At 45.1% G+C, this 26,244-nt stretch overlaps 1 protein-coding gene and 1 long non-coding RNA gene across 2 annotated transcripts; one reads left to right on the plus strand and one right to left on the minus strand.

The window, feature by feature from the left end:
* Positions 1 to 7,856: 7,856 nt before the first annotated feature.
* LOC144110878 (uncharacterized) lies at positions 7,857 to 25,122 on the minus strand. Its single transcript, XR_013309941.1, has 4 exons — positions 24,995 to 25,122; positions 23,015 to 23,153; positions 17,614 to 17,879; positions 7,857 to 7,986 (listed from the first exon to the last, which is right to left on the minus strand). It is a non-coding gene; the product is annotated as an uncharacterized LOC144110878 (long non-coding RNA).
* Positions 14,389 to 16,407, plus strand: LOC144114072 (uncharacterized). Its single transcript, XM_077647530.1, has 2 exons — positions 14,389 to 14,401; positions 15,131 to 16,407. The coding sequence occupies exons 1-2, from the start codon at positions 14,389 to 14,391 to the stop codon at positions 16,405 to 16,407; spliced, it is 1,290 nt and encodes a 429-aa protein (XP_077503656.1).
* Positions 25,123 to 26,244: the final 1,122 nt, after the last annotated feature.

Below are 26,244 nucleotides of genomic sequence, written 5' to 3' on the forward strand. Positions count from 1 at the left end.
GTGCTTGGTGGAATCCCGTGATTTTTCGCGATTTCCACTTTGCTGGCCTTCCGTTCGTCCACCTTGCGTAAAACCGCCACTTTCTCCTTCACCGTCTTGGACCAGTATTTCCCACGCGAACACATCTCGCGGACACAAGCTCACAGCAAGCGGCGTGCAAAACGAGGGCTAAAACACTAAAACGTCGTTCCTCGAAGCAGTCGCGGCAGGAAAGACTGGTTAGTACTTGTTCCAGCACCCTAGCAGCACCCCGATGATTGTGCCATCTATGGTTCTGCCGTGAAAGCTTCCAACGATGGTTTTCAACAGCGGCGCGCAGTTCGAATTATGGGTGGCGGCGCCAATTTTTGAGTGAATTAACGAGCTGTTACGCACATAGACTTCTATGCACTGCAGACCGGACCACGATGACTATTTCGAATTATCCAAAATTTCGAATTAACGAGTTGTGAATTAACGAGCATTCAGAGGAAACATTTATTACCCCATCGCCCGTTACTGCCAGCTGTTGTGCCCACAAGATTTGTAAGATGTGATAGCAACACCCTGTTATTCACTCGTTGTTTCACAGCGATAGCTGTTAATGAGAGGGCCCTCCAAATCCGCAATGTTGGCGTAGACATTCCCACAACAAGGTAGAAAAAAAAGGAAGAAGGAAATTGCAGCTGCTGCATAGCAAGAGCGAGAGGGAAGCACTGCACTGCAGAGGCACAGCGCAGAAAGTAAGGCACCTGGAAGCTGCACAGCGGCATAATGCAGAGGTTCACAGCAACAACATGGCATGGAGGGAGGGTATGAGGCCCCAAGGCTTGCCACAAGACAGCACTGCACTCGCAGCACAGAGTGAAGACAGGCATGGAGCAGTTACCATATTTACTCGAAGGTAACGCGAGTTTTTTTACCGAAAGTAGAAAGGAAATGTCACCCCCTGCATTACAATCGAATACCAGGTTTAAAAATGCTATGAAGAGCACCAAACACACACTATTAAAATCATTTCATGTGTCAAACGTGTGCGTTGATCGTACTGGTCATTCGAAATCACGCACTCCAATTCGCCGGTCAACCAGTACGCGAACCACAGGTCACAACTACTAGGACAAAGTGGCAACCTAATCGCAAACGCAAAAAAAATGACCAGTGAGAACAAGCCAACAAGAGTCAACACCAGCTAGAGTCACTGGCGCGATGAGAGGGCGCCACCTCTTGACGAATGCTCGCAACCTGTAGCGAGGTTGTGTGGCCTCCATGACCGCAAAAAGAAACAGCCATCTCGGAGGCACCGAGCGCTCGCAATCGCCGCCAAGACGCCAGCAAAGGAGCGAGCGATCCCACCGCCATCTGTCTGTTAATCCTTGCAACTGATGCAGAAGGGTGGCCACGTGATTGACAGGCAGCAGGGCATGGAGCAGCGCGCTTTCTTCACTCTTTCTCGTGTTTGGTGCCAGTGTGTGTAGTTGTGCATTTGTGCTTTGAGTCTTAGGCCATCAAGCGGTCGAGTGGTCTTCAAGCGGAATGGCGTGCTCACGTGCTCAGTACACAGCTGGCTTCAAGCGCAACGCTATTCTGCCTGCTGAGAAAGTGGGAAATTCAACGGCTCCAAGACGTCTGGACGTCAACGAATCGACGTTCAGGGGATGGAGGAAACATCGCGAGGAATTGTTTAACTGCAACAGCCTGCGAAAAGGCTTTCCGAGGCCCAAGAAAGGCCGCTTCCCGGAGTTGGAGCGTCGCCATGCAGAGTTCATTAGCGAGCAACGTTCCCGACTAGTTGGAGTAAGCATTGAAATGCTTCAGTGCAAAGCACAGGAGCTTGCGCGGGACACGGTTTTGGCCTAAAACCAGTTTAAGGCATGACGAGGCTAGGCGCAGAAGTTTATGCGAAGGGCCGGGTTCTCCCTTCGACGCACGACTTCTATTTGCCAGAAGCTGCCCGGGGACTTCGAATCAAAACTTCGAGAGTTCCAGCGCTACGTCATCGATCTTCGTCGCTCTACCAACATGCCACTTGGACATATCGGCAATGCCGACCAGACCCCCGTGTATCTGGACATGCCTATGTCCAGAACAGTGCACAAGTCTGGCGAGCATGAAGTTCGCCTTAGAAGCACAGGCAACGAAAAAAATCGGATTACCGTTATGCTGGCATGTTTGCCTGATGGCCGCAAGCTCCCTCCATTCATCATTTTTCGCTGGAAGATGATCCTGAAGGAAACTTTCCCGAAAAACGTTATTGTGCGCTGTCACGAAAAAGGTTGGATGGACTCGAATCTTGTCATAGATCGGATTCAAAGCGTGTGGGACCGAAGGCCAGGCGCATTGCTGCATCCGAAACCAATATTGGTTCTGGACTCTTTCCGAGGTCACCTGACACCCGGCGTCAAACAAAAGCTGCAGCGTGACCAAACGCATCTCGTTGTTATACTGGGTGGCATGACCTCCATTCTCCAGCCTCTGGACGTTTGCAAGAACAAGCCCTTGAAGGATTGCTTGCGACAGTTATACTGGGAGTGGATTGAAAGCGAATCAACAACAACACCTGCAGGCAGGCTGAAATGCCCAAGCGCATCTACCGTTGCCCACTGGGTTTCAGCAGCCTGGTAAGGGCTGCCTCATGATTTGGGCTACTGCGCATTTAAGAAATGCTCAATTTCAAATGCTCTACACGGAAGCGAGGACGACCTGCTGTGGGAGGCAGCTAGTGACAAAGTAAAGTCAAGCTGTGATGATGACAGTGACGGCGACAACTACCGTGAGGATGACGGTGTATAGGAATGCCTGTTTGGCTTGTATTTCAATAAAGTTGTCTTTGACCCTCAGAACTGTGCGATGTCGGTTCCTCGCGTCACATTCAGGTTCTTACGGTTTTTCTGTCGCACGCCCGAAGTCTACCCTCGCGTTACAATCATAGTTTTCTTTTCCCCCTTTTCACACCCTAAAAGTCGACCCTCACGTTACAATCGTGGTCGTGTTACATTCGAGTAAATACGGGACATAGCACAGCATGACGGGTATTGTTGGGTTCTCGCGTTACATAGCATAGCGCAATTGCATGCCAGTTATTTCTTTCTCAAAACATTGACAGATCGCCAGCATCGCAGGGTGCCCACCGGTGATGCAATGGATACAAGCTTTCCCCAGGCCTGGTGCTCAGGTTCTTTAGGGTGAAATGCTTGGGAAATGGGCCTTTGATCCCACCTTGAGTAGAAGGAAAATACTACCTTGTGCCATGGCGCTCTTTGGCCACAGATGCCCTGGCGCCATAAAAAATCCATCATCGTCAAATCACTAAGCACAGAAGCAGAGACTTCTTAAAAAGTTTCCCAATGTGTCCATTGCACAAGAACTCCTCCAAGCTACATGGTTTCAGGACAGAAAGGGTGTTAACAAAGCAGTTCTCTGTCAATGCCAAGAGAGTGAGGGTTTATTGACTTGAAAGGCAGAGAGGTTGGCCTGAAAGATATCTGGACTGCTACTCTGCACTGGGGAACGCAAAGAAGAGAAAAAAGAGGGTCACGATGGGGGTGATGATGATAAGAGGAGGCAGATGAAAAAATATATTAAAAAATGCACACTTTCTAAGATCACGAACGTGAGACAAGATCCGTGTCACTTAAAAGCGTTGTCAATGCCAATGTAATGCAGCAAGTGAACAGGGATATGCAATGACTCTACCTCTTGAGCAGCGCATAAAGTGGCCCAACCAGCAGCATGACCTCTTCGATCGACTTTCGGCTCTGGATTCTCTCCAGCAGGATGAGGACGCGCTTCCACTGGGGAGACTCTGCTGGGTCCTGTTCTTCTGTAGCATCCATGAGCCCGCCAGCAGGCGAAAGCAGGAACACAGATTTTTGCGAAAGCAGTTGGGATTCAAACACTACGAAGTTGCTAGATGGAAGTTTCAAGATAAGCAAGACAGTCGAGCCCACGTACAATGGCCGCAGTTATAATGAACATTCGCTTATTACGAGTGAGAGTGATGCTAGTGTCAAAATATTCTTCTCTAATTACACTGAGTCTTTGCTGAAACAAACAAACAACCATGGCTACAACACTGTCAGGGCAAAACAAGGAAGCTTACACAATGCACCACAAGCCCAAACTTCTACACGGTGTGGTTCCTCTTTATCTATGGCACTCCTGCTAGCATGACTCACGTATAACGTCAACACTCTCGGCCTCTCTGTCGTGTCGGGGCATAGGATTTACTTATGCACAGCGGCGCCCTCTACATGTGCCGCTCAGTCGCTTCTGTTGCGGCCCCTTCATATACAGAATTGTCGTTCTCTGCTCCGGCACCTATCCCTGCCACATACCTCTCCTTGCCCTCTCCCTTTCCAGATGCTCCTTTCCAAATTTTTTTCCCCATTTCTTGGTAGCTATTTTACAGCCACCGCTGTAAAAGGAAGTGAGGCCACAACCCCTAGCAGAGTGAAAGCCTTCTAAGGCTAATAGCTGGCCAGCAGAAAAGCCAACATAGCTACTCCCGTGCCCTGCAAAGAATGCCTAAAATATCACCACCACCATCATCATCATCACAACCAACTTGAATACGCCCACTGCAAGGCAAAGGCCTCTCCCATGTCTCCCCAATTAACCCTGTCCTTTGCCATCCACAGCCGCCGTATTCCGGCAATCTTCTTAATCTCATCCGCCCATCTAACTTTCTGCCGCCCCCTGCTACCCTTGCCTCCTCTTGGAATCCACTCCGTCACCCTTAAAGACCAGAGGTTATCTTGCCTTCGCAGTACATGCCCTGCCCAGGCCCACTTCTTCCTCCTGATTTCGACTAAGATGTCATTAACCCGCATTTGTTCCTTCACCCACTCTGCCCGCTTCCAGTCTCTCAATGTTACACCTATCATTTTTCTTTTCATAGCTCACTGCAATGTCCTTAACCTGACCTGAATACTTTTGTTAACCTCCACGTTTCTGCCCCCTAGGTGAATACCGATATGACACAGCTATTGCATACTTTTCTCTTGAGGGATATTGGTGAACTGCCATTTATGATCTGAGAGAACTAGCCACATACGCTCCACCTCATTCTTATTCTTCTAATTATTTCCCTCTCATGGTCCTGATCAGCAATCACTACCTGTTCTAAGTAAAGTATGCCAGTTAGAAAACAAGAAACTGAACCTTGGAACCTCCTTTTTGTTCACAAGGTTTGCCTTGAACACATGTCGGCTCTAAGAAAAAGCAACTGTTTGCATGTAAAAGTGTGAAACTTCTGCAACCTCAAATTTCTGGCGTCCAAAAAGCTTGCTTGGCAGTCTGTATTATCTTTATTACTAAGTGGCTAGTGGGCAGGAACTTGCATGCAACTACGTTTCACCAGTACGGCAAGCTCATTTACTTTAACACAAGCATCAGTTTAATTCATAATCGCCAATTCAACTCACAAACAGAAGCGCTGGTACCGAAGAAATGAACCTCAAAGCCAACCAAGAAACCAGCCTAGTCACCTCATTTTCTTGGCCTCCCGAACCGTCCGGGCTGGACTCTGCAGTGACACGCCAGTACGCTGCAGAGGTTCCACGAGAAGGCTTCCGAAGAAACACACCTGCAAGAACACACAGGAAACGCTTGAATGTCATGAGTGCTACGAGGCAAAGGCGAACTCTCTGTGCTGTAAAACAAATGTTGCCGCTCGACTGCAGCATCGTGACTGTCACAAGGTGTAGGTGTCATCTCATTCTCCCCTTCACCTGCATTGTTTTCTGTGCTCCTCCTCTATCAGCAACTACCCCCTACTGTACCTCCCAACTATCCCGCAGCAGCAATGCTGTCTAGATTCAATAAGCAAAACACCAGGAAGTCCAAAGGCCAATTTCAGCAAGAATATTCTTTACCTGTAATGGAGCTAATGATGCATTTATCAACCACCAAACATCAGCTTACGGATACGCCAAATCAACGCAGATTGAACCGAAGCTGATTTCAGCACTCTACAGGAAAGCAGCTATCCACTAAATTTCACTCCAGATCAGGAGCTAACGAGAAGTGAAGTAAACAAAATGCATTTCACAAAAACTTGAGCAGAGGTGCCGAATGAGCAAGCAGATTTTCATGAAGCATTTGACTCTAGCCCCAGTCAAATTAGGAACTTCTATGAGGCGTCCATACAGCTAATGTCATACATTGGATACCTGTGACTAACATGTGCAAGAAATGATGTTTATTTTCCAAGCCTGCACCACACATCCCAAATTAATGCCATTCATCAGAATGAAAGCTACTCATAAGCTTGAATCCATTCACACCAATACTGCAATACTAAAATCGCCTTGCACAGAATAAAATTCTTTTTAACCTGGAAAACTAGTTTTAAGCCAGTGCACTAGCAAAACAGTACCAGTCGGAGATGCAAGCAGAAACGGTGCCTGTATCATCAAGTGTGCTGTGGAGATGCCTCATTTGACAGTTCTGAATAAAATTTTAGCTGCTTGATAAGATGCTGCTGGAAATTAAATAATATGCTACTGCATGTAAGAGACTGCAACTGCAGAACGGTACTCATTCCATAAGCGAAAGAGCCGAGATAAATTTATCAAACTGTAGATACCTCAAGCCAAATGTCATTGAGCTTGCTCACGCAGCCTGACAACGAAAGGCTTTACAGCTAAGGGCATGAGAGGGCTAGAGTCAACTGCTGCTAATCTGAGCCCTCTAAGAGGATCAAAAGTTTCTTAATATTATATGTAGTTCGTGAAAACCTTTTTTTAGGAGGACAGTTATCATAAGAGCCGAATATTCGAAAAATAGTTTTTTCACTTTCTAGATTACACGAGTTTGAATTACCCACAGTAAACTGTAATGCTGCTGTAGAACCTTGTTAACATGAAGCCCGTCAGAATGCAACATATTCTAATTAGGTGGGTTTAAGAATTGCCGAAACCTGAAGGTAAACAAAGGAGGAAAGTACAAAATGTTGTCTAACCGCTTGCGGCACGGTTAAGAGTCGCTATGACTGCACACAGTAAAGCTGCGGCTGAAGTTAAACGAACAACTCTTCCTACATCGGGAGCTCATTTGGACTCATTATGGTTGCCACATCACTGCCGGTTGCCCAAAATTTGGTCAGGCTGGTTTCGATATCTGAGGGATATTTTCAATGTTACCAGCGCACTTGAGGGCAGCGGCCAAGGTCAGATACGTCAGGTTAATGGTGCAGAGCAGCTTTAACTAAGGTGCATGCGCGAAACAGCAACTGTTGGTTAAAGAGAAGCAACAAGAAGAGTGTGTATGCAGTCTATCTCGACTATCCAGGCACTGCACAGCACAGCGTATTTTGTTTCGATGAACTCGGTGCACCACACGAGGTGCAAGAGATTAAAACTATATTCTTTATTGGTGCCGGCACCTAATGCCACCAAATGCTGATCAGGCCCCGGTGAACCACAAAGGGTCGCCATGACCAGCACAGTGTCACCGTGCTGCGCACCAGTGTTGCCACTACCTGCACAATGGTGTGGGAAGCAGTGAAAAGTACAATATTAGACATCGCGCTACTTAATGTAGCCTTGCCCTCTAAAATAAGCGGTATGACATTGTGCTACTAGCAGAACTCAGGTGTTACCAAGTCTGGGTGATGGCAAACTTGGCGGTTCCCACATAGCACCAGCCATTGAATTAACTGAGCCAGAGCAAGATGCAGGCTCAAATTATTTGGTAGAACTTACATTACAATCTAATGAACCTTAGAAACGTTTTTAATTATCCGGGATCTCGAATCAGCCGACGCTGATTTATCGAGGTTTCAATGTATACTTCTGTGCCTGTGTGGCATGGTTACACAGCAAAGAGAACCACCAAAGCAAGGAAGTTTTGTGCAGCTCAGCAGATCTTGCATGCCTTTCACAGTGCTCCGCTGACAGCTGAGTGCTGAACAGAAGGTGGGGTGTCAAGGGCCAAGTCGACCAAGGTGTCCAGAAGCATGGCCTGGTTTTCTTCGGGCAGCTTCTTCACCAAATCCTTGCTGACCTGCACATTGTGGAATGCAGAAGTCTCACTGCGTGCAGAAGCACTTAACAAACTAGTCGTTTTTTATATAAGAGTAGCAATCAGGGATACCTAATCATTTTAACCTCTCAGAACTCCATACTCCAAAAGATGCTAATAAACCCTTGTTTCTTGGCTTAGATTTCTTTGTGCCTAAGATGCATGCAAAAAAGGGCATGTAGATGCATGACCCGTCAAAAAGAACATACTGGCTAGCTGCCGAATGCTAGAACCTGCTGTGAGTACTTGTAGGCACGCATGAATTTATAGGTGCTCCTGCTGTGGAGCACTTAAGAGTATAATCAGTCCTCAAAACGAAATATGTAAAAGAAAGGGGCTGAAACATGCATAGATTCAGGTGCTCCGGGAACCTAAAAAAGCACTCCAAGGAACCAAAAGGCTCTGCAGGAACCATTCTAAGGAGCCATGCTGCAGGCTCGTGTCTTCTGACTAAAATAAAGAACCCACAAGCGCAAAAAAAACCTGCTCAAAGATGAGCAGGTGTTTAGCAATAGGCAAGATTCATGCTTGAAGCACCACGGTGGCTACCAATGCAGCGCCTTTTCCAGCACCTCCACTGCTCCCTCCGCATCGGCCAGCCGGGTTACCCGGGGGTGTTGTACTTGGCACAGCAGGCCCTCAGCAGTAGCGCCTGACTGGAGGGTAGCGGTGTCGCAAGTGCGACGTCACGGTCTTCTGGACCAAGTGTTGTCGAGATCAACTTCACAGCTGCTTACAAGGCAGCCTGGAATTTATTTATTTATTTATTTACTCAAATACCCTCAGGGCCCGAAGGCATTAAAGAGGGGAGTGGGAAGGACATACATTGGGTCCGATACAGTGCAGCAGAAAAGCAAAATAGAAGAAACGAAAACGCGGCGAAAAATGAACAAAACATAACACAAAATAAGGCAAGAGAAGGCAAAGGGGAAAAAACAGCAATTCCCAAAAAAAGAGATCATTTCCGGCAGACAGCAAAAAGGCAACGAAAACGAACGCAAAACAAAACTGACTAAAACCTACAAATAAAGATTACATAGGGCAGTCTTAAAAGAACTTAAATTAGAAATATCGACAATGTGCCTGGGAATGTGGTTCCAACTGTCAGAAGTTTCAGGGACACAAGAAGAGAAAGCGTGTTTAGTATGGAATGACGGAACACCTACTTTGCGAAGATGATCAATGTGGCCTGAGACATATGTAGGGGTACTTAGTAGCCAGCTCTTAAGGAAGGGTTTTGTAGTAATAGATCTTATGAAATAGGCATGAGCGCGAAATTTTTCTGCGGAGTGAAAGAGGTGGCAATGATAAAGTAGTTTTCATAGCAGTAACACTGGAGATATGGTGATAATTGGAAAGTATGAAACGTGACGCACGGTTTTTACAGATTCGATTTCAGTAGCTAACGATGACAGGTCAGGGTCCCAGATAGATGCTGCATATTCCAATTTAGGCCGAACAAGTGTTTTATATAGGAGAAATTTTATTGAAGTAGAAGAAAGGGAGAAATTTCTGCGCAGGTACCCCAACATGCGGTTAGCATTGTTAGCAATAAATTCCACGTGCAGATTCCAAGAAAGATTAAAAGTTATGTGCACACCAAGGTACTTATACGACGACACAGTTTCAAGAGGGATATTATTAAGGTCGTAAGTGGCTATTCCAGTGTTACGTCGAGATAGACGCAAATGTTTATACTTATTATTGTTAAGTTCCATGTGCCATAATTTGCACCATTCTGAAACTTGGTTGAAGGACAGAAGTGTCAGAGTCACTGTTAATTTCACGGTAAATAACGCAATCGTCGGCAAAAAAATATATGGAACAAGCAATGTTGTTAGGCAAGTGATTAATATAAATGAGAAAAAGTAGGGGCCCTAGGACAGAACCCTGGGGAACGCCTGAGCCCACTGGAGAGTAACGAGAGTTGGATTTATTAGCAGTCGCGTACTGAGAACAATTAGTTAGGAAAGACTGAAGCCACGAGACGATGTTAGGGTCGAGATTGAGATTATTTAATTTGAAAAGTAGTAATTGGTGAGAGACTTTGTCAAATGCTTTGGAGAAATCGAAGAATACAGTCGCCGACTGATTTTTTGGACTCAAAGGGACCCGATAAATGGTCCGAATAATCGAACAGTCCGAAAAATGCATGAAGTACAAAAAATCACTTTATTGAGATGAAATTGCCTTAAAAATGTCACTGATTTTACCTTGCGAAAAATTTCTCTTGCTGGCAACGATTTGCGCCAAGGTTGTGCTTTCACTGTACATGCTAGGCAGCAAGGTCACCGCATTTAGTTGGAATACTTCCCACGCTTCTTTGACTGACCCAGCGGGACCATGTTGTCCACAACACGAGTGTGCACCACACCGCTCGTTAAAGGGACACTGAGGAGAACTCTATCACTTTTTTTTGTTAGCAAAATCTGATACTTCGGCATTTCATGGCTTTGTTGCCGCTTGTCCGGGCGCGAAAGATGCATTTATTTCAAAGAAATTTGGATTCGAAGTTCAGAAAGTTTTTTCCGCCGCTCTGATTCAACCTCGAGAACTCTTATGACGACACGGAGAACTCTTATGACGTCACAGAACGGAGTGACGTGATACGTGACGTAAACGCAGACTCCGTGATTTATGACGGCTAGCGGTGCGGTGCGCAACCTTCCTTTGCCAGCCTCAGAGATTCGTGGCTTCCATGAAGTAAGGAAAATTCCTCCAAGGTGGCGCCTCTTGTCCTAGAAAGTCATCACGCTTGTACTTGAGAGATTGGCCTGTGGCGGCGACACCTGTATTTTGGCTCTTGCTATTTTGCTACATTACAAGAGCTTTGTTTTCAGTAAGAGTGGCGTTTTTGTGATCAGGAGCTGCTATTCTATCGATACAAGCCAACTTCAATTTCTCCTCAGTGTCCCTTTAAACACACGCAAAGATAAGGCACTTTTCTTTCAAAGCTGCGGAACCGCCGGACGCAATCACAAAACGACGAACAGATGTAACTTCGTGAAGACTGAGCGCCACTCGGTCAACGCGGTCAGAGAAACCCAATTGACGAAACGGCGAATGGCGAACGCATGAGTCCCGCCGCGGTGGCTCAGTGGTTAGGGCGCTCGGCTACTGATCCGGAGTACCCGGGTTGGAACCCGACCGCAGTGGCCGTGTTTCGATGGAGGCGAAACGCAAAGGCGCCCGTCTGCTGTGCGATGTCAGTGCACATTAAAGATCCCCAGGTGGTCGAAATTATTCCGGAGCCCTCCATTACGGCACCTCTTTTTTTCCTTTCTTCTCTCAGTCCCTCCTTTATCCTTTCCTACCGAGATGTGAGATAGCTCCTGCACAATTTCCTTCCCCTCAATAACCAATTTTCAACATATGGGACAAGCGATAACTGCCCGCGACGACGTCGGCGACAAAAGCAAGTTGGCGGCGATGACAATCCGGCTGCCACCCCGAGGTGTCAGAGATCGCAGGGACCTCTATTGGCAACAGTGAGGTAGCGAATGTGTGTCAAGCCAAGCCAACCTCAGCATAAATCCACCTCAACCCAAGATGGCACCTTTTGCGCCGGCGAAAAAGCCGATAAGATGGCCGATTTTGGCCCGCAGGCAACTGAGATTAGTCCGAAAAATCGAACTTTCGGACTTTTGAAGTCCAAAATATCCGTCGCAAATATGTATGCGCTTCTATGGGGTAACTGACGGTGCCTCATCGAAGTCCGAAATATCCTACAAGTCCGAATTATTGGAGTCCGAATTACCCGTCGGCTACTGTATACAGTCAGCTATGGAACCCCGGTCAAGAATGAAATGAAGATCCTGTGTAAAGCATAGAAGTTGCGTCTCGCATGAGAATAATTTACGAAACCCGTGTTGGCAATGACTGAAAAAAAGAATTTGACTCAAGAAAATTGGCAAGGTGAGAGCAAATGACATGTTCCATGATCTTACAAGGATCGGCTAAGAAGTGAATTGGGCCGATAATTATTACGAGAATGTTTGACACCAGTTTTGTGCACGGGAACCACCTTGCCCACCTTCCAGTCGCTAGGAATACAGCCAGACACAAGAGATTGTTGAAAGAGTTCAGCAAGAATAATAGCACTGTACACTTTGGTATTTTTCAAAATTTTCGAGTTTATGCTATCCACTCCGCATGATGATGACGTCTTCAGCTGATCAATTATTTTTTCGATGCCAACAGAATCCATTATATGGGGTTCATAGACAAGAAGTCGTGGGGTGGGTAAAGAGGAATTGCGGTAATTAAATCATTAAGAAAAGAAGCTGTAAACACATCATTAAGAACATCAGCACACATTTCACTGGGAATTACTTGATCGTCTTAAGTTTTAAGATTAATTGTAAATGGATCAGTTTTCTTAACCACGTTCCAAAATTGTTTGGGATTATTTAATAGCATCGACGGGAGAGTATGACTAAAAAATGACTATTTAGCTAGTTTTAGTCCTGACTTATATTCAGATGCAGCGGAGTGATAAGCATCCAACCACAGCACAGAATTGGACAGTTTGGCGGAACAAAACAGACGTTTCTTTTTGTTTGACAGCCTTTTCAGTGAAGAACTAAACCAGGGCAAACATTTGTTAGTTAATTAAAAAGGTTCCATTTATTTTGTTTGGATGCTCGTGAAAAGACGGTAAGTAAACATCGATAAAACCAGCGAGTTCACGATTTATGGCCTTAAAGTTGGCATTTTGTAGTCACGGATGTATTTAGAATCGTTATTTTGCTGTGGTGACACGACTTCAATGAAAAATGAAGCAAACAATGATCACTTAAGCCCGGCAAACAAGATGTTAGAGCAACAAGATCAGGCAACATGGTAAGAACAAGGTCTAACAAGTTCGACGATGAAGATGTAATGCGGGGAGGATTAGTAACAAGTTGGGAGAGATTAAAGTCGGCACATAAGCGCAAAACACCATCGCACTCCGTAGAAGAAGGGTCGGCATAAGAACGTACATTGGACCAAATAATAGTTGGAAATTTGAAGTCTCCAACCAAAAGAATAGGAACATTTGGAAAGCGAACGGTAATCGTGAAAACAGTGTCATGAAGTTCTTCAATGAAAGTGGCACTGTACGAGAGAGAGCGATAGCAAACGCGCAAAATCAATTTTTTCACGCGCGTGCGCAGTTCAACCCAAAGAAGTTCTAATCTGGTAACAACATGAACAGGAGAAGAAAAAAGTGTGTCAGCAACAGCTAACAAGACACCACCACCATTCCTGTCGCCCCTTTCATACCGATAAGTGGTAAAATGCTTGTGGCAATGGAATATTTCCGAGCCATCAACTTTAGCTGAAAGCCACATTTCAGTAAGGCAAACGATGTCGGCATCACATGCGTCGATAGTCGCACAAAGCTCATCACGTTTAGGCAGAACACTACTAATAATAGTACTATACAGAAACGATAATGAGCGCAGTTTGAATTTAGACTTTTGAGCGATACCAAATTCAACGAGTTTTTTCCACGCCTGCCAGTCATGAGAGAATAATCTTCACCTACACTAATGTCATTATCTTTCAGTTTAGAACTTCAGAAGAAAATTTTTTGCCTTGTTTTAAAAGATGAGAACTTCGCAATAACTGGCCTGCTTTTATCTTCAGAAAAAGCTCCAAGTCTATGAGCCCGTTCAATCGATAGTTCCGACGGTGGCAAATTCAAGGCTGATGAAAGTACATTCACTAGTTTTTTTTCAGTCTCATCCCAGGACTCTAAATTGGCATCAGAAAGGCCATAAAACAGAAGATTATCACGGCACTGCCTATATTCAAGTTCCGCCTGATTAGCCCTCAGTTTCGAATTTTCACTAGCTAGGCTATCAGCAATACATCGTAATCGTTGGCACTCCTTCTGCAAAGATCCACTGGTAGCAGGTTTGCCTTCGACCACAGTTAGCCTACTATAAATATCAGATAAACGATTCTGAATTGCCTCCTGACTTCTCTTGATTTCATTGACAGTACTGATTAAGGGGGGACACGGCTCTTTGGCACCGAAAATCGGCCCAAAAATCAGATTTTCAATCTTTTAATTTTCGTGTTCCTTGAACCATTCCGCATCTGTATGCAAATTTTCATCATTATACCCCACGTAATTAAGAAGTTATAGCAATTTAAAAATGCAGTACCACACCCATTGCCCTTTAAATTGTGGACAAACGACACCCAATTTCGATTGCCCGGCGCATCGAAACTACGTGCTCTACCGCGGCTATTTTGGTCTCGTTCGAAAGCGCGGGCTTTTGGCTTAATTTTTCTTTCGAGCAGCAACCCTGTACACGCCCCCTTCGCCAAAAAAACGAAAGAGAAAATAAATAGCGGCGCGCTGCTATTGGCCGGTTTAGGCACGTGATCAAAATGGCGTCGTCTGGTTGGTTCCAGCAAGCTAGCCATGGAAAACGGACGCCCGGCGACACCATTTTGTCTTTCTGCCGACCACGCTAGTGCAATGCGAGAACCATGCCAGGAGGCGCGAAGAAGTACAGCTCTGTGCACAAGTTCGGGCGAAAGCGTGCAAAAGGAAAAAAAACATGTTAATGACGCGACATTGTTGCATACTGTGCAACAAGCAAGCGCCCGTGGTACGGGATTGCGTGACGGCCACGTTGTGGACGGCGACGCTTCTCCGTCTCCGCTAGACAACGGCGGTGTTCTTGGTGCCGATTGTAGTCGCATACGAATTGACACCGCGCCTGTCACTAACAGTGACATAACTCAAGCGAGTGCCCGTGAGCAGTCTACACTTGATCGACTGGAATCAACGCCGGCGACGGCACGAAAGACCGCGCTGTTCGCCGATGCAAGTGGTGCGTCCGCAGGATCAGACGCAGACGGAACAGCCTCCTATGCAATAATTGACCTCAGCGTTGCGAACGTCGTCTTGGATGCCGTGCGGTGCAAAACGTGTCGCGGATGTGTGCGGTTGATTACCAGCGATCAGAGCTATGGCCTCGCCGCGAAACTGATCGTGCTATGTGACAACTGTGGTGAGATTGCGGCCGAGTGGAACTTGCGGAGGGTTGACGATGAGAAAAAGTGCAATCCTTTCGAGCTCAATATTCTTGCTAGTCAAGCAATGCTGTTCACCGGTAACGCCCAGACAGCAATGAATTGTCGCGGCGTGGCATGCACAACAAGACGTTTCAACGGCACTTGAAAAACACACTGCAACCTGCTGCTACTCAAGCAGCCGCGGCAGCTATGGCACAGGTCGCGCAGGCAGTGGCGAAGGTATATGACGACTTTTGTTTTGGACACAGGGGGAACATTGCCATGTGTTATGACGGCACATGGATGACGCGCGGGCACTCGTCACATATAGGCGTCGGTGCCGTAGTGGAACTCTTCACTGGTTATGTGCTCGATTATGTGCTGCTGTCAAACTTTTGTCTGGGCTGCGAAACTGGCCCAAAGCTGAACACTGGCGGCTATGAACTCTGGAGATCGCACCACGAGTGCCAAAAGAACACCAACTGCAAGGCTGGCCAAATGGAGGTAGAGGCAGGCAAAATTCGATTTGAGAGGTCTCTACAGCGCCACAACATGCGCTACACAACGATGTTATGCGATGGGGATAGTCGCACGTTTAATGTCCTTCAAGATGCTAAAATCTATGGCTACATTGAAGTAGTCAAGGTGGATTGCATAAACCATGTGCACAAGCGTATGGGAGCAGCTTTGCGCAACCTCTTGCAGAGGCACAAGGGTGCAGGAAAACAAAGTCTTGGTGGCAGAGGAAGGCTCACAGCTGATCTAGTTGACAAGCTAGCTATATATTATGGCCAAGCGCTAAGGTCAAATGTAGGTAATGTGGATGCCATGAGCGCCGTGATGGCAACATATTACCACATCACGTCTACTGATGACTGCCCCAATCACACTTTGTGTCCCACTGGTGAGCAGTCTTGGTGCCGCCACAATGCTGCAAAAGCAAAAGAGGAGCCCGAACCGAAGCATAAGTACAGTCTGCCAAGCGATGTGGCTGAAGCTCTTTTGCCCGTGTACAGTCGCTTATCAGAGAAGAGCCTGCTGCAGAGGTGCATTCGGGGCAAGACCCAGAATTCAAACGAGAGCTTCCACTCGATCATCTGGACCTTGATCCACAAAGAGCGGCATTCGTCACTGTTTGCTGTGGAAGCAGCCACAGCAGAAGCTGTGCTGCGCTTCAATGCCGGCTGCAAGCATACAGCAACAGCAATTCTGCAAGAATGCAACGGGAACATGCCAGCAACTGTCTCCAGGAGAGCTAAAGGAAAGGACTTGCGCCGTAACGCGCGTTCTGCGAAGAAGCGGGCAGCTTCGCTTAGCTTTGCTAAAGCGGAAAAAAAGAAGCACCGCGACAGCATGCACCCTGACTATGCTCCTGGTGCATTTTGAAAGCATGCAAAGGTCCTTGGGGTTTTCTTTCCTGATTAAATATGCTGTAAGGCTTGAGTGCTTCTCACAGTCCCCAAATTTTGGTGGTGTTGCATTTTTGCAAGATTAATATCTCCGGTCCTCTTCTTGCTATTGCTATAATTTTTTTTGCTAGAAAGAGAACCTAGTGAGTCACATGACACCAAGGTAAATGCAATGACCACAACAACAAATTTATTGAGAAGGTTATCTGTCTAGGGTACCCAAATGGACCTTTCCTTTCAAAAGTTTCCTATTGCATAACTTAGGCTGAAATTGGCATAAGCCATTAATTTTTGCTTTAGTTCACTTTCCACTAGTTTCTGATCATGTTGACATATCAATCATTGGCATAATTTACATGTAGATACTGTGAGATGTTTTTTCTCGTTTTCTCAAAACTGCAATTTTTAGGGTTCTGCAATTTTGGAGGAGCGATATCTCTTAAACTATTTGTGCTATAGCTCTCATTCTTGTTCTGTTAGAAAGAAAAACGCTTGGACAGTGCTTTAAAACTAAAATATGTTCAGTTATTACAAGGCAACATTTACAAAATAATTATCAATCTTGGGTGCCAACCTGGGCTTTTTGTCACTAAGGTTTGACTAGGTGTAACTTTGGCTGAAATTCTTCTAGCACATTAATTCTTGTCTTGTTGCACTCTATGATCCTTCTAGATCACTCTGGCAGGTCTATTCTCATCATGCCATAGGGTGTTTAGTAATTAGCCGATCTCAAAATGAGCAACATGAATTAGGTGGAATTTTGAAAACTATTTCATCTACAAGAAAACTAATCAGATATTTGAAATCATCATGCAATACTACACAAATGGTGCAAGCTTCAACCAGATCCACTTATAAATATGGAACAAAAAGTTCTAAGAGGGGTGTCCCCCCTTAAGTAGACTTGGTCTTTCTCCATTTTGGCGGTTCGAATATTCATATCCTGTAGCAACCCAAACATATCACTTAGCTGCCTCTGCTGTGCATCGTCGTCATCTCCTGCATCGTGGGAACCGGTATTGCATCGCGGTCCTGGGTTTTCTTCCACATCACCGGACAGCAGAAGCAGCTCTTTAACAACAACGCACTCACATAGCAAAGACAAAAGTATTCCCGGGTGTGGGAGCAGCAACAAGCAGGCATTGTCCGATTTACTTGCGTAAAGACAAGAGTCATGACTGACCTGGGCAAAGAAACGGACGAAATTGAAGAGCCGCATCACGTAGCCGCACCACTGAACAGTTCCGGGACACGCCAGCAGTTCTTATCGACGACGAGTGTTGATGACATAGTTGATCCGGATGCCTTGATCCACGAGGAAGCGGTCCAGCAGGGTTGCCAGTGGTGGTCAAAGTCTTCACCGTGAAAGCTGACGAAACTTGTTGGCGAGTCGTTGCATTCCCGTGCTTCCAAAGTGTACAAGGCGCCAAGCTGGAGACATGAAGTAACCTGGGCAAAGAAACGGACGAAATTGAAGAGCCGCATCACGTAGCTGCTCCCACGCCCACTGAGGGTGGCAGGGTGGCAGTCAGTCATGCACCTATGAAGCAAACAGTGAAAGGAGGCAGGTGTTTCTGGCAAGAAGAATGTGATGCACCCTACCCCAAAGCAGGGTCACTGTCACTTGTGATGTAGCAGTGCCATACTCTACTTGAACACAGGGGCCCCATGATCAGTACCTTGCGCACTTCAATTCAGTTTTATTTACCTTGGAACATACACATTTACAAAAGTGGGCAACAAAAGCATCTGGACCCTTAGCCAGTTGCTAGTCTGGGCCCATGCAATAAGTGCACAAAATAGCATACCTGGGCACTAGTAACAAATAATTGTAAACCTTACTTGTTAGATCAGCAAGCCTGTTCCCATTTATATAATCACTCTCCTTTTTGTGTCTTCAGGCAGTAAGCGCTCATAAAGAAAAAAATATGTTTGTTCATATGCTCCATAAGCATAGCATGTTGCAGTTCACTCTCCAATGTTATGGAAATGCAAGGAAGATGATGAAGACCACGCAGCCAAGCCACATTTCATCACCATCGCTGGTCGCCTCCGCACGAGACTCAAGCTTAGGCTGCTGGCATTCGTCGGTGGTTCCTGCCTACACTGCCTTAACTGCTTTGTGCGCAAGTCTATTCTCTCCCGTCAATAAGCCCCCTCTTCAGAAGTTGCATCACGTCAAAAAAAGTCCATTTAGCGGGAAAAGGAGACTAGTAGCCATCTTGACAACAAGCAATACAGATGTACACAAACACAGAGTTGCTCAATGACAATCTCACTGTGTCTGTACCCTACATATGCTACACCCACTTCAAGCATGCTCAAAACAGACCAAAGTATCCACTAATGATTTTCTTACACAGAACAATGAACTCTATTTCCACTAGGTTAATAAACTGCCAAGTAAAGGTAGACAATGCTGCTTTCTGAATAGTTCCTGAACTGCATTTGCCATTTATTTATTTTTATTTATTTCAGAGGTACTGCCAGCCTTCGCAGAAGGCCTTTGGCGGGAGTGAGCATACATGGTGAAGAAAGTACAAAAAAGCGCTACAAGATATGATAATGATAACAGTGGTGTCATCCGCCTGCTTGAGCAGATTAACACCGAGAAGAAAAGAAAAAAAGAAAAAAGAAAAAAATAAGAAAGAAAAATGCTTTGTACAAGCTCGCGCTGTTCAGGCATATAGAAACAACACTGGCACATAACACAAGAACACTGGCATCAATAGCACGCTTTAGTAAATAAACACTAACGGTAGACATACGCTGATCCATCAGCAATGACAAAAATCACAACCACAAAGCAATATCAATAGCGGGAACCAAAAACGCTTAGGCTGAGTTAACTTATGCACTTCAATTTTGATAAGAAAGATTCGACAGTCGGGCATTCCACAGCGTCACAAGGCAAAGCGTTCCACTGACAGACGGTTCTCGGAAAAAAGGAATTTTGAAAGGTATCTGTTCGGCACATATATTGTTTTAATTTTTTGGAATGGTTTGATCGTGTACATCGCCGTATAACATGTTCGATATAAATGCTACTATCTATACCTAGCTTACTATTGTAGAGTAGATGCATGTATTTCATTCGTTCAAAATACCGTCGCAATTGTAATGGTTCTAAATTAGCTTTTTCCACAAGTGCAGTTGCTGAGGTACGCCAACTATATGAGTTATGGATGAATCGAGCTGCCTTTTTTTGGATGCTTTCGAGTTTGGCAATGTTTAATTGAGTTCACGGATCCCAGACTACCGAAGCGTATTCAAGAACGGGTCTGATAAAAGTTTTGAAGGCAAGGAGTTTTATCTATTGTGTAGAATTGCGCAGGGTTCTTCTCATGTAATCTAGTTTCTGCATAGCCTTTTTTGTAATGTATGAAACATGTTCATTCCATCTGAGATCTGAGGTGAGGATTACACCTGAGTATTTACAGCTTTTAACGGAAGATAAAGGGTGTCCATTGACGGAATAGGGAAATAGGAGGGGTTTTCTTTTGCGCGTTACTGTCATTGTTACCGTTTTCTTCCTGTTTATTTTCATTTGCCACGTTGAGCACCAGTTTTCTATTTGAGCTAGCGAAAAATGTAGTGGATTTTGGTCATCCGAGTTTTTAATTTCTTGATAAATAATACAATCATCAGCAAAAAGTTTTATTTTCACGGGTACTACACTAACAATATCATTAATAAAAACTAGGAAGAAAAGGGGCCCAAGAACAGATCCCTGTGGAACACCCGACTGGACAAACATATAGCTCGAGCACACTCCATCAATTCCCACACATTGGCCTCTACAGGAGAGATAAGCTGCTATCCATGCAAGCAATGTGTCGTTCTTGAGTATGGTTCGCAGTTTTAATAGCAGCTTTGGGTGGGACACGCAGTCGAAAGCTTTTTCAAAATCTAAAAAAATAATATCGATCTGGCTTTGTTTATCGAGTGCTGCTGCAAAATCATGCACTGCCTCTATAAGTTGCGTGACCGTAGATACGCCCCTGCGGAAGCCGTGCTGTCGGGAATCGACTAAGTTGTGCTCCTCCAGGAAAGAAGATATGTGTTTGAAAATTATATGTTTCATTATTTTAGCGCTTGTGCTCAATAGAGAAATTGGTCTATAGGATGCTAGAAGTGATTTGTTTTCCACTTTCGGTACGGGCGTAATTTTCACATACTTCCAGTCAGCTGGAAGCGCTGCTTGAGATAGGAATATTCTAAAAATAACAGATCAAGTATTTGGAGCACCACTCTGCGTACCTGTACAGGAAGGCGTTTGAGATCCCGTCAGTTCCGTGTGCCTTTTTTGTATCAATGTTCAGTAAAAGCGATAAGATGCCTTGTTCTGATATGGATACATCACTGATAGCGGAGTTACCATGGCATGCAAAATAAGGTCTTTTGCCGTCATCAAATGTAAATATGGAACAGAAAAATTTGTTGAATGCGTTCGCAATATGGGACTTGTCAGTCACAGTCGCACCGTCGATACACATACTACAGAATTGGTCTTTTCTGGGTTTAAAATGCCGCCAGAACTTGGCAGGGGATGAGACAAGGAAAGTTTTCATGGTTACATGATGATAATTATATTTTGCTTTTCTTATGCATCCCTTCAGCTGAAGGTGCATGTCTGAAAGCTTGAGCACATTAGAAGGACAGGGAGACTTCCTGATTTGTTTTCTAAGTCTTTTTGTTTTCCGCTTTAAGCGCGCAATCTCTTTGGACATCCAGGGATTTGTGTTATGTACGATTTTTTGAGTACATGGAACTCAATTCACGCAGCCCTTCAACATTTCTAAGTATTCGAAGCTTCAATACATTTCAAAATTAAAAATATCCCTGTTCATCCCACCTTGTAGCCAAATGCTGCGGCATTTAAAGCATCTCGCAGCTATCACGTCCATTAAAAGAGTATAGACAACGCATTTTGGTGGCATGTTGTCTTCTTCGCAGTGATGTGTAGGACATTACTATAGATGGATCACCACGTGGTATTTCCGTTCCGCAGCTAAATAATTTATAATATAATTTTCCTCCCATGCTCTTTTGGTTTGAGTTCCGACAGCTCTGTGATGTCAGTTTCGCATGCGTAAGGCATAAAAAAAAGCAAGATAACTGCTGCTGCTTCATGCATTGTCATTCCAGCTCTTGAGGTGGACTGGCTTTAACGTATTGAATTAAAATGATGAAGCAGTGATTACATCGCATTTTTTGTGATGCCTTGTGTGAACTGAAACTGCAAGTTGGCATCATTCGGCCACTGAAAGTGAAACTAAAACAGCATGAGGGAGAAATGAGATTATAAATTATTCAGCAGTTGTAGGTGAATGCCATGTGGTACTCCACGTATACTAATGCCTTGCGCATCATTAGAAAGAAGAAAACACACATCCATAAATTATCTGTCTATACAGCTTTAATTAACTAAATTAACCAACACAAGGAGGCAAGTCATTTGTTCTGACCACCAAAATGAACCAAAGGCAACCTGCACCTACATCTTGTAAGCTGCAACCAATGCCACTGTCAGTGGTGGTGAGAATGACGAAAGCTTTTACAGCGAGCTTTGTAGCAGAAAAAAATGTCAATACAAAGCAGCTTCCCAGTGTTTTGCAACAACCTAAAGCTGAGAAATAAAATAAACATGCTAAATTATACCCTTAAATGTGAAGGTATCTATTCACCACAAGCACAGATACCCGAGTGCCTCACTTCTGCTGAAGTATACTGTGTAATGTCAGCACCAGCTAAGGAATCTCCAGGTAGTCAAAATTTATCCGGAGTTCTACACTGCAGTGCTTCTCAGTGCTAGGGTGGAGCTTCAGGACATTACCTACTCTCACCAGGCCAGAAATACGTAAAACAGGCAGCTCAGGCACACAGATAAAAATTGACAAAAAAATCTGATACCGAAATGACTTTGCCTGCATTCTAAATGTTCAAAGACTTCGACACTTCCAAGTGGCATTTACTGCACCTTGCTGCATACAATTGATTTGTACAGTTAAACTGCAAAAGGGGGCATGCCATTTGCTTTTACTGGCGATATGAATGGAAGGCAACTCACACCTATGTCTTGTAAACTACTATCTCAACCCTTATCTCAACGCAACCAATGAAAACTACTTTTGAGACAAGGAAGTAACGCAATGAGCAACTCAACCAATCTCAAAAGAAAGCTGTCAAAGCAAAGCTCTCTTACTTTCCATTCTGAAACACTTTGCTACACAAAAGACATTACATCAGCCTTAACACACGTGGCACAACCAAAAGCCCTCGAAGCAAAATAGGTAAAAAAAAGCAACACTGCAGTGATGGCCTTGACCATCTGCTTAGTACGGAGGAGGTGCAGGGTTCGATACCCAGTGCCACTACCCATCAGTTTTCTAGCAGATACAAGTTTCTCCTTGGCCTGGTGCTCAGCTTTCTCTGGGGTGAAATCTTAGGAAAGAAAAAAAAACGGTCTTTGACTCCCACGTTGTCCAGACCAAAAACATGACAGCCACTGTGCACCTTCGTCCCACTGGCCTTCTGCCACCGAAACCAGAGCCTCCCATCGTCATCATCAACAGTCCGCACACCTTGGAGTCAACTTGCGTCACCAGTTGGAGTATGCCATTCTGAATCGCCACAGGAACCTGAGGGTGGTTCAAAAGCACCAGGAGTGTGTTCTGCTTCTTCAGGCCATGACTCCACGTGACGATCAGCTCCAGCAGCTCCCTGCATGCAGGTACGACACAGAGCAAGGCTTTTCAGACACTCCATCAACAGCTACTGTTCATAAATGATGGCCAATTTTTCAAGTAGCTCCAGTCGGGGACTGCGGAACACTGTGCTGTCCTGGCACTAATCAACGCCTTGCTCGTTTGACATATATACTTGTGTAAGGGCTGTGTTAGTGTAAGGGCCGCAGCCACGGCTTGGCAGCCAATAATTTACAAAGAAATAAAGTCAGCCAAAAGAATTCCTCTTCACGCATGTGTCATTTAAACACATGGTGCATTCCACTCGGAGCCAACAGATGGTGAAACCTGCCTACGACACTCTTTACAACCAGTGCGATCATGCTGATCACGTGTTGTTTCGTCAGACTGCCTCACTTTCTACTTGTGAGCAGGGTGTTACACCAAAAAAGGCAGAACGTTATTGGTATTATCTCCAGCTGCACAAAAGTCGGAACAGGGTGCACCCATGCTAGTGCCGTACTTCCCTGCAATGACATGCTGCCCGCCTGGCTCAGTCGCTGGCGGTTGGGCATGCTTCGCATAGAAGTCGCAGCAAAGATGCTTTGAAACTAGTCGCCGTTTATCATAAAAGGCATAACCATGCTACCAGTTAAGCACAACACAATAATCTGACATTAAAATGAAGGTACCACTGACGTTTTGCATGCCTTTGCCAGTAAAGTGATCAGAAAAGCAACCCAGGTAAGGCCAGCTCGCACCAATGGCTCCATATCGCACAAGCTAAGCATTGTATTGAACCTCTGGCCAAACCATCATTACTCTCAGTAAGGTACTATGCCCCAACAGTTGTAGGCACATACCTCTGCCAAGGAAGGGAAGGGAACTTTGGCCAAAAAAGTGCCCTACCAGCTTCTTATTTTAGGTGGCTCGTGCTGGCTATCAAGCAATATAGCATGTCACTGTGCACTGTACCGTCCATACCTTTAATTAATGCATTATGTACTTAAAAGATTCACCACAGAAGTGCTAATACATCATAAAAAAACGTGCCACCCCATGAACAGGGCACGGGTTCCATGTAACGGCCGCACACCGTCAAAATCGCAAAGATAAAGAGCAGTCCTTACACGAATGCCCACGGTACTTTTTACCTTTTAAGTTTCTTTTCATTCTGGCACCTTCTTTGCATTTCAGTTTGATCATACTTCAGCACAATGCACCTGCGGGGACCCTAAAGACTAGCATTGTAATAAGCTACTGTATAATAAACTTGTGTAAGGGCCGCACTTTTTATTTAAATTTGGGAGTAAATTTTGTAGATGCGGCTCATACACGAATGAAAAAAAAAGTATAGCCACATTTTTTTCTCAATTATATAGTTCAACACTGAAGGTGTGGTCCATACATGGGTGCAGCCCTTACATGAGATTATAAGGTATATATTTGTGGATCATCATTCTAAGAAATTTGTCACTCTGCATAGGAACAATCGTCCACAGGCCAGAAAAAATAATTCACATCAAAGGCAAGTGCCAAATTAGGAAAAAACAACAAATGCTACTTCAAAAAATGAGCTGGTTAAACCGTCCCTTCCAATAAAAAAATTTCCCCAACTTCATCAATTTAACTCAACTTGGGATAGGCATGATGCTTACGTAGCATTGCTCCTCATAAAAATAAAATGAACAGAACACATTGTGAAGGCAATGTCCCTTTACTAGCTGCAATTTAATGTAACCAAATTCTACCAAATTCTTGTCGGGTAATGGAGCAAGCAACCAATTACTTGTTTGGGGTGGCGAGCACCACCCCTGACCTCCCCTTGCTGTCATCATTGAAACTGAAACACCAGCATTCGGGTTAGCAAGCATGTACTTCGTGTCAGCGGCCACTTCTGCAGCATGCTGGTCAATCTCCTTGAAAAGAAGATGGGGCCTGCTGCACCCCTTGTGAGACGAGTTCAATGCCGCCTGTGCCAGGCTGACAGCCAGCTCTCGGATCCCTTGTACTGGCGGAAGTAGTGAAAGCACGATGGACAGAAACACTGCAGATGCGGACAAAAAAACAGTTGTAACTCTCGCTAAGGGTGCTCGTAGTCTACTATGCTCGGCTGCCATTCTGTGCTAGATAAGGTCACATGGTGTGGGATCGCAGGTTGGCATCAAACATTTTTAGCTTCAAAAATCGAAAAAAGAGTAAATAAATGAAGAAGAAGCAATAGTGACAAACACACACAGAGAATAAGCCTCTGCATTAAGTGTTCTCCATATCTACCCACAATTCTTGATTATATTTTATTTCAGCAGAGTTGACTGCCAATGTCTTCCTTTTTTGCAGAATATTTCTGCCAGACTTCTTGTGCACCATACAATGCACTGCTTCTGACACCCTCATTATGTAACTTCTTGCAAAAATACCGATCAATGACTTTCGCTGTTTGGCCCTGCGCATCACGGGAATTAAAAGGTGTGCACTGCAACCAGCCACCACTTTTCATTTCTCTGTAAACATTTTACTGTGCACAACATTCTTTTTTTCAGTCACAAACCACCTAGATTACAAGAAGCTCCTCCAACCACCGAGTGTATCCCTTAAACACTCCCATGATTCCCGTCCCTTTTCACAATTCAAACATGCTTCCTTTATTTTCTTTGCTGTACAGGCCACCATACCCACCAAGATTCTGTTCGACCAAGATCCACTTGATGTCCTCGGCTGTCTGCAGCAGCTGGGCCGAAACAGCGAGAGCCAGATACTGAAGCTTCTCCTTTGGAAGGGAGGGTGACGCCCCTGGAGACTGCTGCTGGTGACGGCACAACAGCTGGCACCCAGGTGCAACAGCCACAGGCCACCCAGGAGGTGCACCTGGTGTTTCAGGCTCGGACAGTGCACCTGGGGAAAGCAGGAAATTGAAACAGAACAACGGGCGTAGCCAGAAATGGCAGAGGAGTGCAAATATGTTCTCAGTTCAAGCAAACGGAAGTCAAATATTAATGACAAACTAAATGACTCAGTTCATCTTTTGGAGATATAGTATATCTGTTTTCAACTCAAAACAATCACGAATGCCAGCATGGCCTTTAAGCAACATACCTGTTTCTTTGTTCAATTATTCATTCAAAGTA

This window comes from Amblyomma americanum, chromosome 1, assembly GCF_052857255.1.
Source record: "Amblyomma americanum isolate KBUSLIRL-KWMA chromosome 1, ASM5285725v1, whole genome shotgun sequence".
Taxonomy (NCBI): Eukaryota; Metazoa; Arthropoda; class Arachnida; order Ixodida; family Ixodidae; genus Amblyomma; species Amblyomma americanum.